The sequence below is a fragment of the Elephas maximus genome, chromosome 2 (assembly GCF_024166365.1).
Source record: "Elephas maximus indicus isolate mEleMax1 chromosome 2, mEleMax1 primary haplotype, whole genome shotgun sequence".
In the NCBI taxonomy this organism is placed as follows: Eukaryota; Metazoa; Chordata; class Mammalia; order Proboscidea; family Elephantidae; genus Elephas; species Elephas maximus.
In genome coordinates this window covers 81,359,491-81,372,572 of record NC_064820.1, presented here as the reverse complement: position 1 = coordinate 81,372,572, position 13,082 = coordinate 81,359,491, and the positions used below count along the sequence as shown (strand labels likewise).

General features: G+C 39.4%; 1 protein-coding gene across 2 annotated transcripts in view; it reads right to left on the bottom strand.

Annotated features, from left to right (window-relative positions):
- Positions 1–8,549: 8,549 nt before the first annotated feature.
- The window catches only part of IQGAP2 (IQ motif containing GTPase activating protein 2), a 328,172-nt gene continuing 323,639 nt past the window's right edge, over positions 8,550–13,082 (bottom strand). For both annotated transcript variants that reach the window (XM_049865807.1, XM_049865815.1), the window contains one exon: positions 8,550–9,466. In XM_049865807.1, the coding sequence (XP_049721764.1) occupies positions 9,353–9,466 (114 nt within the window). In that variant the 3' untranslated portion in view covers positions 8,550–9,352. The remainder of the gene's footprint in view (positions 9,467–13,082) is intronic.

Genomic DNA, 13,082 nt, shown 5'->3' with positions numbered 1-13,082 from the left:
CGAGGAAATCCGAACAAGACAGTTTTTCCTCTGGACGCCTTTGACCAGCGAAGTTCCCATGAATGACTCAGCCTGGCGGGGTCCTTGGAACAGGGCCGCGCGGCCTCGTCGGCTGCTCCCGTGGCTTTTTATGGCCCTTCTGGGAAGCAAAGAAGTTAACGGTGAACATTTGATCAAGGATGTGGCCAAGGGTGCCAGCCCGACATTCCCACCTAGACAACCCTCCCTCCCACCCTGTGCTCAATGCAAAGAGCTGGGTCTCAAAGCTGAGCGAGCGCTGAGGCCCATTCTGAAAGTTTGGTATTTAGTTAAAAGTTAATTTAGTTTTTGTAATTTAGGGATAGTGGATTAAAACTGTAGAGAAAGGTCTGCCCCTATTGAGAAGGGGACATTACGTTGTGGACAGAATAGTGACATTTTCTATTCGTTTCCCTTTATTTCACGAAGTTGGACATTTCATTGTTGGTCACGTCTTATTTTACGGACGTGCTGGCTGCGAGTGAAGGTAACCACCCTTTAGCCAACACTAGCTTCTCCCTCTCCAGCACGACTGTAATCTCCCCCTTCCCCCTACAGTAGCTCTCAGCCCGGTCTGCACTTTACAATCACTTGCAGACCTTTGAAAAGGAGAATGACTTAGGATGAGGCCTGGGCAAGGGTATTCTCTGTGCGGCAGAAGTAACCAGGCGCCTCCTGCACAAGGGATGCGCAGAGGGCGAAGTGCCCTTGTAACTCTTAAGGGGTCCTTCACACTTCCTTGAACAATATTACATTAGTGTAATAAAAATAGAGTTTGCCATATTCAAGTCACAGGGCAGGGGACACTCCAGTCGTTCGGTAAAGGGCCCCCTGGGGGAGGCCCCAGCCGAAGCTGAATAAGTTTGCAGCTTAATTCGCTTAGAAAGCGCATCTGCTGAGCACCTCTTTTAGATCACAACAGGAAATATTCCTCCACCCGACTGTTTCTCGGAAAGCTCGTCCTCTGGTCACTGACATACCGGGGCGCTTTGTACCCTGTGGCTGATAAAAATGCGGTTGAGAGTCACTGGTGAGGTTTCTAAGTCTTTCTTTTAAGTTCACTTGAAGAGTGTCATTTCTCAACGAAAGCCCTGCGCATTAAGACCAACGAAGATAATTGAAGTGGGACCTATCTCGTGCTTCTCTTTATTCTCCCGTCATCCTTAAAGCACAGCATCTTGCTGTACGCAGAAATTACTCAATAAATTACTGAATTACCCAATTAAATAACGCGATTTAAAATCTTTCCCAATAGTATTCTCCTAGGAAAATATATTCAAAAGTAGAAGTGAACTATTTACATTTATTATGGCGCAGTGGTTAAGAGCTTGGCTGCTAACCAAAAGGTCAGCAATTCGAACTCACCAGCTGCTCCTTGGAAATCTCATGGGGTACTTCTCTGTTCTATGGGGTCAAAGAAGGCCACAGGTTTTTTTTTGTTATTGTTGTTTATTAACTTACACTATTTTTCATCAATCCTAACATGCCATTGACTTTAAGATTTATCATTTGAATATATGTACCACAAGTAATAAAAAAAGCTGCCCATTAAACTGCCGCATACCATTGATTATAACAATATCTCAGTTTCAGGATCATAAATATGAAGAAAGGCATCTTAGAAACAATGAGTACAGTCAAAAAATTCTTTCTAACACTTCAAGGATATAAACCAGCATCTGCCTTGCAACAATTGCATTTCCATGATAATACTGTTAAAAGTTTTGTCCATTGTTCAAGAAATTGTAACCACTACAAGTTTATATATGGATCTGTATGTACACACCTGCATATTCTTAAAATAAGAATGGGGTAAAATTATGACTACGCTTTAAAACTTTGTCTATTTCATTGCTAAAAAAATGTTTTTAACCATTTTACAATATAAAGATGCTTTATTTGCTTATTAGAACAGAATGTACCTCTAATGATAAAAAGAAGGCTGCTGAAACAATCAAATGCTTAAATTCTTTGTGTATATTAACTAGATTAAAGTACCCTTCACAGTGGGGCTGAAATACAATGAACGAAGGAGAAAGTGGAACTTTAGTATTTTCTAGATTGTGGTTTCTAATAGAGAAGCCATCAAAAGCTGTACCTACTAGCATAGTTCAACCATGTATATGAGACTAACCGTGCACACCAGCCCAAAAGCAAAGACAGAAGGCAGGAAGAGACAGGAAAACTGGACAAATGGGAACAGGGAACCTGCGGTGGAGATGGGGAGAGTGTTGGTATATCACCGGGTTGGCAAACAATGTTACAAAACAACTTGTGTATTAACTGTTTAATGAGAAACTAATTTGCTCTCTAAACTTTCACCTAAATCACACACACACACACACACAAAAAAAAAAAAGGTATGGAAAAAGAAATAAGAATGGCTAATAAAATTCTAAGAAGAAAATATATCAGGGAAGACTAACTCTGAAACAAAAGCAAACAAAAAAATGGTGCTTTTAACTTTTAGCATGCTCAAATGTGCTCAAATGCAGATTGCTGGACCCTATCCCAGACCTATGGAACCAGTTTCAGCATTTTCACAAGCACCCCCAGGCAATGGTAATGTTTGAGGGTCCCCAGACCATAGTTTTGAGAAGCATTATTCTAAGACAGTAGCTCTCAAACTTTAGCATGGATAAGAATAGCTTGGAGGGTTTGTTAAAACAGTGAGTACTGGCCCCACCTCCAACTTCTGATCCTGTAAGTCAAGGGTGTAGCCTGGAAATTTGCATTTCTAACAAGTTTCCAGGTAAGGGTAAGGCTGATGCTGCTGGGGGGTGGGGAGTACAGACAGCATTCGATATAATTTGTGTTGCTTTCTCTAAATTATAAAATATTTCAAGCATATAGAAAAGTAGAGACTAACACCCATGGGCCTATCACCCAGCATTAACACACAGCTGATACTGTGTAAGCTTTATTGTACCTTTCTCTGATCCCATTTTCACTCCCGCCCAGAAAAATGACCTTCTCACCCATGTTTTTACAGTTCTAGTACATTTGTACATTTCCAAAAAGATTTAGTATTAGTACTGCCTTGTATGTTTTGAATGTTTACACAAAGGATACCGTACTCTATGCAGGGATTCTTCTGCAACTTGGCATTTTTCAAGATGTACTTGTTGATAAATGTATACCTAATTCTTCCTTTTAAACTCTTTATAGTTTTCCTTTGATGTATATACATTTTTTTCTTTTAGAAAGATCTATTTTATCTATAGTTTTGTCCCTTCGTTTAATCCCCAAAATAATTTATTTTTGTTTTTCCCCCTCCTTGATTAATCTGGACAGAAGTTGGAAATGACTATTTTCCAATACCCATCTTTTTGTTTTGTTGTTTTTATTATTTTCAATGTCACTTTTTGCACAGGCTTTTCATTATTTATTTTCTTCTGCTTTCTTGGGGTTTGCTCTTTATTCTCCTAACTTTCCGAACTGAGCACCTCAGCTGCATTTCACAAGTTTGATGGGCACATTGATACAATTTTGGTTCATATATATATATATAGTGAATTTCATTATATCTTCTTCAACCTATAAATTGTTGGAAGTTTTGACTGGCTTTTTATGATTGATTTCTAATTTTGTGGTGCAGTCTTTTGGTGAGTTCTGTTTTCTCTGTTTTGTTCTCATATCCTACAAAGATCCCGTAAAGTGTGTGGGCTCTTTGCAGCTTATTGAAAAAACTAACAACAATCTCTCAACTTCATTTGGTCCATGTAGCTCAGGCCAAAACCTTCTGTTGCCAGTTTTAGAGCAAATGTGTGTAGCTTTCCCAGAGTGGATGATCTCCCTCACCAGAGATGCTAAACACATCAACATTCCTCATAAACGGAATCCCAACTTTGCAGTATCATTCCTATTACATCCACTTGATACTGGTTCCCAGTTTTCATTTTCTCTGTTTGAACTTGTTTGGCACTAAATAGCATGAGTCATTAGCTATCCTCCCACAATGGCTGTGATATTTAATAGTGTGTTAAACAAACGTGACATCAAAATGGAGAGTCTTAATCCTAAAGTAACATGAAACTAGTTTCTTTTAAATCCATTAGATGATCTACCTGCTTCAGGTATTCTGGTTACCACTCCTCTATTCAAAGTCCTCCAAGGACAGTACTATATTCCAAGAACTTGCTTAGTAATTTCCTGCTGGAAGCTAATGGTGGCAATACCAGGGCTCATACGAAATGAAACTAAGTTGTATTCGAAGTAGGTGTGAGATACTACAGATTCTGGGCAGATAAATCCCCATTTGTTTTTCAAGCGAACATAGGTTTGTAATCAAGTTCCTGACTAACAAACGGGAGACCTAGTCTGCCTTTTGTTGTTACAAACCTGTGCTGGAATTTTGGACTTAGAAATTGTCTTAGTTACCTAGTGCTGCTATAACAGAAATACCACAAGTGGATGGCTTTAACAAACAAATTTATTCTTTCATAGTTTAGGAGACTAGAAGTCCGAATTCAGGATGTCAGCTCCAGGGGAGGACGTTCTCTCTCTATTGGCTCTGGGGGAAGATCCTTGTTATCAATCTTCCCTTGGTCTAGGAGCTTCTCAGTGCTGGGACCCCAGGCCCAAAGTATGAACTCCCCTCCTGGTTCTTCATTCTTGGTGGCATGAGGTCCCCCTGTCCCTCTGCTTGTTTCTCTTTTATATCTCAAAAGAGATTGACTCAAGATACAACCTAATCTTGTAGATTGAGTCCCACCTCATTAACGTAGCTGCCTTTAATCCTGCTTCATTCATAACATCGTAGAGGTAGAATTTACAACACATATGAAAATCATATCAGATGACAAAATAGTAAACCACTGCACAATTCGGGGCATCATAGCCTAGCCAAGTTGACACATTTTTGGGGGATGCAATTCAATCCATAGCAGAAGTAAAGCTTTTATAATGGATCAAAAACTGTATCTCCACTCAACATATCATGGATAGAATGGCAGACTATCCCTATTGTTTGGGGGTACCAAGCAAAAGTCAAATTTGGCATCTGTTAAAAGAATAAATTTCTGTCAAACGTGAATTCAGTATTTTCAGTTCTATTTCTTGATTTTCCATCCAATGTGTTTTAAGTAAGAGATTCTATACTCTAAGAAAAACATCATTGAGGCAATATAGTAAACCTGTCTGAGCTCTTTTATTTGGAGATTGAGTTGAGAGGATATTTATTTTTAGATTGAGATACCCAGTAAATGCCTCCGTTCATACAAGTGCTAACGTAAAGCAATACTGGACTCCCTGTGGGGTGGTAGGGTGGTGGAATCTGTCTCCATTCCACCTGTTTCCAGAGCCCATCTTTCGGCCTCTACCTCTATGCCGCGTCTGCATCTGCTATTTGCAAGGCACTGCCGGGTTCTGGATTTACAGCACTGATGGAAACACAGCCCTGTCTTCTGGAGCTTACACTCTATCTTAACCTGTTACTAAGTCTGGGTTACAGTACCAGAGGCAACAGTTTTTCAAAAAGCTAGCCAGCAGTAAGATAATCCAATGCTTACCAAATAAAAATACAGACAATTTTCATCAAAGGTCTGTGGTTTGCCTCTTGGAATGTTTGAGGAGTACCACAGATCTCAACTAAACCACAGTCAAAATTATAAATATTTCAGCAGGAATAAAAAAACCCCCAAAACCAAACCCATTGCCATCAAGTCGATTCCGACTCATAGCAGCCATATAGGACAGGGGAAAACTGCCCCATAGGGTTACCAAGGAGCTCGAGGTAGATTCAAACTGCTGACCTTTTGGTTAGCAGCCATAGCTCTTAACCACTATGCCACCAGGGTCTCTTGTCAGCAGGAATAGCACCTCTAATTAACGTCCAACCACACATATGCATTGTAGCTCTGGTCTTTCAGTGAAATACAGTGTGCCATATCCGACAATGATCACACTGAGTTGGTCTTCTTACATCGTAAACTCCCAGGAAATTAAAATATGCACAGGTTTTCTCTCTTGGAAATCACTAGAGCACATCCTTTGAGAGTACCGATAGTGCTATTCAGGAGGCCTGGTGGCACAGTGGCTAAGCACTTGGCTAACCATAAGGTCAGTGGTTCGAACTGACAAGCTGCTCTCTGGGAGAAAGACATGGCAGTTTGCTTCTGTAAAGATTACAGCCTTGAAAAGCCTAGGGAGCAGTTTTATCCTGTCCTTTTTTTTTTTTTATAGGGTGGCTATGAGTCAGAATTGACTTGACGGCAAGGGGTTTGTTGGTTGGTTGGACAGTGCTATTCCTTTTTTTTTTTTGTCTTTTTAAGTTCCAGGTACCAGAGTAGAGTTCAGGGGATCAGGGCCCCTCTTAACCTCTCAGACCAAAGATTACTTTTATAACCACGGGAACATGATCAAGCTTAAAACACAGGAGTCAGCTACGCGAAACTCACAGTTCCAATTGCTGTTTTAAAAGCAAAAAAAAAAAAAAAAAATTTTTTTTTTTCCACTGAAAGAAAAGCTATGAGCCTTGGGAAGGAAGCTGGACAGAAGTCCCCAGAGTCTCGGGGTTATCCTTTTAACAACTGTGTCCTGGCTTGAGGGATGATTCAGTCCTCCTGGGAGTCGCAGAACCCTTGCCCCAACCATCTCTAGAGTCTGTTATGTCCTTGCCATCATCAGCTTCTTGTTCCTTTTGTCATGTGCTCCCTTCTCTGGGTCACTTACTCATCCATGTCCCTCAGATATCTCAAACAAGAATTATCGACATCTTCAACAATAACCTTATCTTGTGGGTCAACAGAGAGAAAACATTCGCAGCTTTCCTTGAGTATATTGTCATGAGACAAAAATTTTAAGGCTTCCTGAAAATCTCTTTATTCATGTAAATAACATTAAAGCATATTTTTAGTGTTGGAATGAGTTAAGACAAGCTCCTTTCAGAGGTGCTGTGAAAGGCTGGCTTTCTTCCAAACATTGCTCCCTAATTTGGGCTCCAAGCCTTCCTTGGAGCATGAAGAAGGAAGCGCAAACCACCTCTTATTGCCTCTGGTTACTCTTCTCCACAGTACTATCTATAGGGAAGAAGGAGATTTATCCTCAAGGTGAAACTTACCTGTATGTTTGATTCCTTTTACAGAAATCTGTATTAAGGCTGGAAACCCTGGTGGCATAGTGGTTAAGTGCTATGGCTGCTAACCAAGAGGTCGGCAGTTCGAATCCACCAGGCTCTCCTTGGAAACTCTATGGGGCAGTTCTACTCTGTCCTATAGTGTCACTATGAGTCAGAATCGACTTGACGGCAGTGGGTTTTTGGGTATTAAGGCTAATGCGTTCAACACACACACACACACACACACACATAGAGTTGAAACAGTGAGCAATATTACGAAGTACCATTTACTTCTTTGTCAAAAATATGTATTGTCGTTGTTCGCTAGGTGCCGTTGAGTTGGTTCCAACTCATAGCAACCCTGTGTACAACAGAATGAAACACTGCCTAGTCCTGTGCCATCCTCACAATTGTTGCTATGTTTGAACCCATTGTTGCAGCCACTGTGTCAATCCATCTCATTGAGGGTCTTCCTCTTTTTCACTAACCCTCTACTTTAGCAAGCATGATGTCCTCCTCCAGAGACTAGTACTTCCTGATTACATATCTCAAGTATGTGCTTCATCCTTGCTTTTAAGGACCACTCTGGCTGTACTTTTTCCAAGACAGATTTGTTCATTCTTCTGGCAGTCCATTCAATAAAGTATAAAGTATATTCAATATTCTTTGCCAACACCATAATTCAAATGCATCAATTCTTCTTCGGTCGGTCTCCCTTATTGTCTACCTTTCGCATGCATATGAGGCAGCTGAAAATACCATGGGTTGTGTATGTATAGCCTGAAATAATCACAAAGGAACAGATTCTACATTTTAAAATATGAATTTTCCAAAATATGTTGGCCCTATACTTAAAGTTCATTTGTGCCAAATGCACATATGCTAACTCAGTTTCTTAATAATTATAATCACTGAGGAAAATAAAACTTGTTGAATGAATGAAGAGAACACATAGTGCCAGAGCAATTCCACCTCGAGGATCTGGATTTCTACTGGGGTGGAGACAGCTGAACTGTCATTCTTCCTTCAAGGAATAGAACCATTACCTCCTCCATTTCGTGTTTTAATTAGGAACCCAGCTGCCTAGTTAGGAACTACATTTCCCAGTATCACTTGCAACTTGCTGTGGCCATGTGACTAGATTTTGGCCAATAGGATGTAAGCAAAGTGTCATATGTAACTTAAAACTGCTTGACAAGAGCCAACTGACCAGCCTGGATCCCTGGATGACTTCATGGACCTGCTCCCTTACCTCCTGAACTGATGAAGTTGAGAAAAACTTCTATCTTGTTTTAGCCACAAGGATTTTGGCTCTCTTTGTTACAGCATTTTACACTGTAACCTAAGTAGTACAACTATAGTTGCACTATGTTATTTTTTCCTGATAAGCCCAAGAACTTTTTTATTATCCACTTTTTTTTATTAAGACAACATAAAAGCCAACTTAATGTAATTAAGTAACATTTATTTTACATAAAACAATTTCCAAAGAATACATTTAAAAACCATCTAGATACTGATTTTATTGCATTACAAAAAAAATTGAGAGGCACAATTGAAGTATTCAAATAACTTGTGAGGGCTGAAGGTGGGGGCCTTTGACTGCTGTCCATGTTGTTCTTCATTATGTGAAGGCTCTGGGTACAAGAGTCCTTACTATGAGGCAGTAGTGCACTTTCATTTAGTAGGAATAAATCACATAAAATATATACTTTAATACAGAAAGTGTTACTGTGTTGTCACTTTCGATTACTTATAAAAACTCCACTTTGAATTGCACAAAAGTTCTCTTAAAATTGACAACTCTCAGGAGACAGAGCTTTGAAGTATCTGTCTAAATAATTCATTAGAAATAATTAGGTTTCCATTTCTCCACAGATTAAAAAAAAATCTATGAAGAATTATATTATTTAAGTGGGACATTTAAAACTCTTTCATAGGAAAATAGGTTTACACATTTGTCCCTAGTCAGCTAAATTTATTTTCTTCCTACTTTAGAAGCAAAACAGAATCACAGGATGTCCAAGGTTTTAAATCAGAGTACCTATCCCACAGCACAGTGTGGAAGTGTTTACATTAATTCATTCTGTGTATCATTCTACTGTAGTATCAAATTACCAAAAAGGCACATGGGTACATTCTTTAGAACAGTTTTGGTCTTTAAAAAATCACACATTTATAAGCAGTGATTTCAATCATGTTTAAAAACAAAAATATTAAACAAATGCATTCCCCAATGCAAGTTAATACAGAATCCATGAAATTTCTGCAGGCACTTCACTTTCCATAGAATTTCTTGTTCAGCAGGTAAATAAGAAGGTTTACGTTCACTTTAACCTTATCAAACATTTTCATTACAGCTACTCCTTCATACTGCAGCTGAAGTAAATCCTGCAATTTTAAAGAACATCATTAAATCTCAACTTTGAGATTTCACACCCATTAAAATCACACGAGAATTTATCTGTTGGTAAAATTCAGATTCAATTGCCCTCATGACCTGGATCAGGGAGTTCTTAATCTTTAGTGTGCATCAGAATCAACTGGTCAAAAATACCAAAAACCCAAACCAAACCCGTTGCCACTGAGTTGATTCCAACTCATGGCGACCAGCTAAAACTCAGATTGCTGGGCTCCAACCATCAGGAATTTCTGATTTTGTAGCTTTGGGATGAGGCCCAAATAAATGCATTTTTAACAAATTCCCAGGAGGTGATACTGTTGGTCTGAGTGTTGCCCTGAGAATCAATTACCTAGATGAAAGAAAATAGATTTTAGAACTGATACTGTATGAAAGAAAGCCATTATCATTGAGCTAGTATTAAACATGGGGTTGCCATGAGTCGGGATCACTCGACGGCAACTGGTTAATATCAAACAAAATTATAATTTCAATTTTCAACTGATAAATTGAAAACACAAATATTCTGACTATATAGGCTATATCCTTCGGAAGAATATTTTTTTCTAAAGTAGGGCAAGCAAGACAATTCGTAGGGAGCAAGAAGAGTATTAGAACTCTTAGTTATCTTAATTTTTTTCTCATTCTTTAAATGTTTTAACTTTGTATGTATTTTATAAGCTGAACCAAACCCACTGCTGTTGAGTTGATTCTGACTCACAGTGACTCTATAGGACATAGAACTGCCCCACAGGGTTTCCAAGACTGTAAATCTTTATGGAAACAGATTGCCACATCTTTCTCCTGAGGCGCAGATGTTTGGTTCAAACTGCCAACCTTTCGGTTAGCAGCCAAGTGCTTAACAAGACCAAGGGGATGAATTGATAACAGTGGCTGCCAAGAATGGGCTCAAACACAGCAACAATAGTGAGGATGGCGCCTACCTAAGCAGTGTTTCATTCTGCTATACGTAGGGTCACTATGAGTTGGAACAGACTAGATGACACCTGACAACAATAACATATTTTATAAAGTACATATTAGAGTACCAGGGTAGAAGCATATGTTGTTGTTGACTCCATACTGAAGGCTGCAGTCTTTAATCTCCATCAATAAGTGCTTCAAGTCCTCTTCACTTTGAGCAAGCAAGACTGTGTCATCTGCATATCAGATTGTTAATGAGTCTTCCTCCAATACTGATGCCTCATTCTTCTTCACATAGTCCAGCTTCCTGGATTATTTGCTTAGCATAGAGACTGAATAAGTATGGTGAAAATATATAATCCTGATGCACACCTTTCCTGATTTTAAACCATGCAATATCCCCTTGTTCTGTTCAAATGACTACCTCTTGGTCTGTGTACAGATTCTGCAGAAGCACAATTAAGTGTTCTGAAATTCCCATTCCTTGCAATGTTATCCATAATTTGTTATGATGTACACAGTTGAATGCCTTTGGATAGTCAATAAAATACTTAAATTATCTTTCTGGTATTCTCTGCTTTCAGCCAAGAACCATTTGACATCAGCCATCATATCCCTTGCTCCATGTCTTCTTCTGAGTCCAGCTTGAATTTCTGGCAGTTCCCTGTAGATGTACTCCTGCAACCATTTTTGAATTATCTTCAGCAAGATTTTACTTGCCTATTTTTACAGTATTAATGATATAATTTTTATAGTATTAATGATATTGTTTGATAATTTCTGCATTCTGTTTGAACACCTTTCTTTGGAATGGGAACAAATATGGATCTCTTCCAGTTGGCTGGCCAGGTAGCTGTCTTCCAAATTTCTTGGCATAGATGAGTGAATGCTTTCAGCATTGCATCCATTTGTTGAAACATTTCAATTGGTATTCCCTCAATTCCTGCAGCCTTGTTTTTTGACAATGGCTTCTTTTTTTTCAGTGTAGTTTGAACAACTTCTTTCAATACATCAGTTCTTGATCATGTGTTACCTCTTGAAATAGCCGAATGTCAACCAATTCCTTTTGGTACAGGGGCTGTGTATTCTTTCCATCTTTTTTTTGATACTTTCCGTGTCAGTCAATATTTTGCCCATAGAATCCTTCACTATTGCAACTCAAGGCTTAAATTTCTTCTTCAGTTCCTGGAGCTTGAGAAGTGCCAAGCGTGTTCTTTTTTTTTAATAATTTTTATTGAGCTTTAAGTGAACGTTTACAAATCAAGTCAGTCTGTCACATATAAGTTTATATACACCTTACTCCATACTCCCACTTACTCTCCCACTAATGAGTCAGCCCTTCCAGTCTCTCCTTTTGTGACAATTTTGCCAGTTTCTAACCCTCTCTACCCTTCCCATCTCCCCTCCAGACAGGAGATGCCAACACAGTCTCAAGTGTCCACCTGATACAAGTAGCTCACTCTTTATCAGCTTCTCTCTCCTACCCATTGTCCAGTCCCTTCCATGTCTGATGAGTTGTCTTCGGGAAAGGTTCCTGTCCTGGGCCAACAGAAGGTTTGGGGACCATGACTGCCGGGATTCCTCTAGTCTCAGTCAGACCATTAAGTCTGGTCTTTTTATGAGAATTTAGGGTCTGCATCCCACTGATCTCCTGCTCCCTCAGGGGTTCTCTGTTGTGCTCCCTGTCAGGGTAGTCATCAGTTGTGGCCAGGCACCATCTAGTTCTTCTGGTCTCAGGATGATGTAAGTCTCTGGTTCATGTGGCCCTTTCTGTCTCTTGGGCTCATATTTGTCATGTGACCTTGGTGTTCTTCATTCTCCTTTGATCCAGGTGGGTTGAGACCAATTGATGCATCTTAGATGGCCGGCCAAGTGTGTTCTGCCCTTCTGGTTTTCTAACTCCAGGTCTTTGTACATTTCATTACAATACATGACTTTGTCTTCTCAAGCTGCCCTTTGAAATCTTCTGTTCAGATCTTTTACTTCATCATTTCTTCCATTCGCTTTAGCTACTCTATGTTCAAGAGCAAGTTTCAGAGTCTCTTCTGATTTCCATTATGGTCTTTTCTTTCTTTCCTGTCTTTTTAATGACCTTTTTCTTTCTTCACATATGATGTCTTTGATGTCATCCCACAATTTGTCTAATCTTTGGTCATTAGCAGTCAGTGCTCTATTCTTGAGATGGTATCTAAATTCAGATGGGATATACTGAAGCTGTCCACCATGGGTGACCCTGCTGGTATTTGAAATATGGGAGACACAGCTTCCAGCAGTACAGCAACACATAAGCCACCACAGTACTACAAACTGATGAGTGGAGAAACACGTACACTTGATAAATAAGTACATACATATGGGGAGAAGTGCTTATGCTATTTACTGATGTAGTTGTGTGATGAAAGTTGCAGATGACTATACAAAGCAACTCCTTCCTGACCTAGAACACTTCTGTCCCTGTATTGAGATAAGATCCCCATTCTCAAGTCAGTATATCATTCTATTTTTCATTGTCATCATGCAAGCAATGGAAATCAACTCTTTCACTAAAATAAACATCTGGGTCACACCAGCCATATGTGTAAGGTTAAACAGCAATATTTCACAGTAACCCAGGATAGGAGGCTTTATCCAAACATAAGATAGCATCCCTGAAGTCCTTCAAACTAATACCCAGGTCTCATT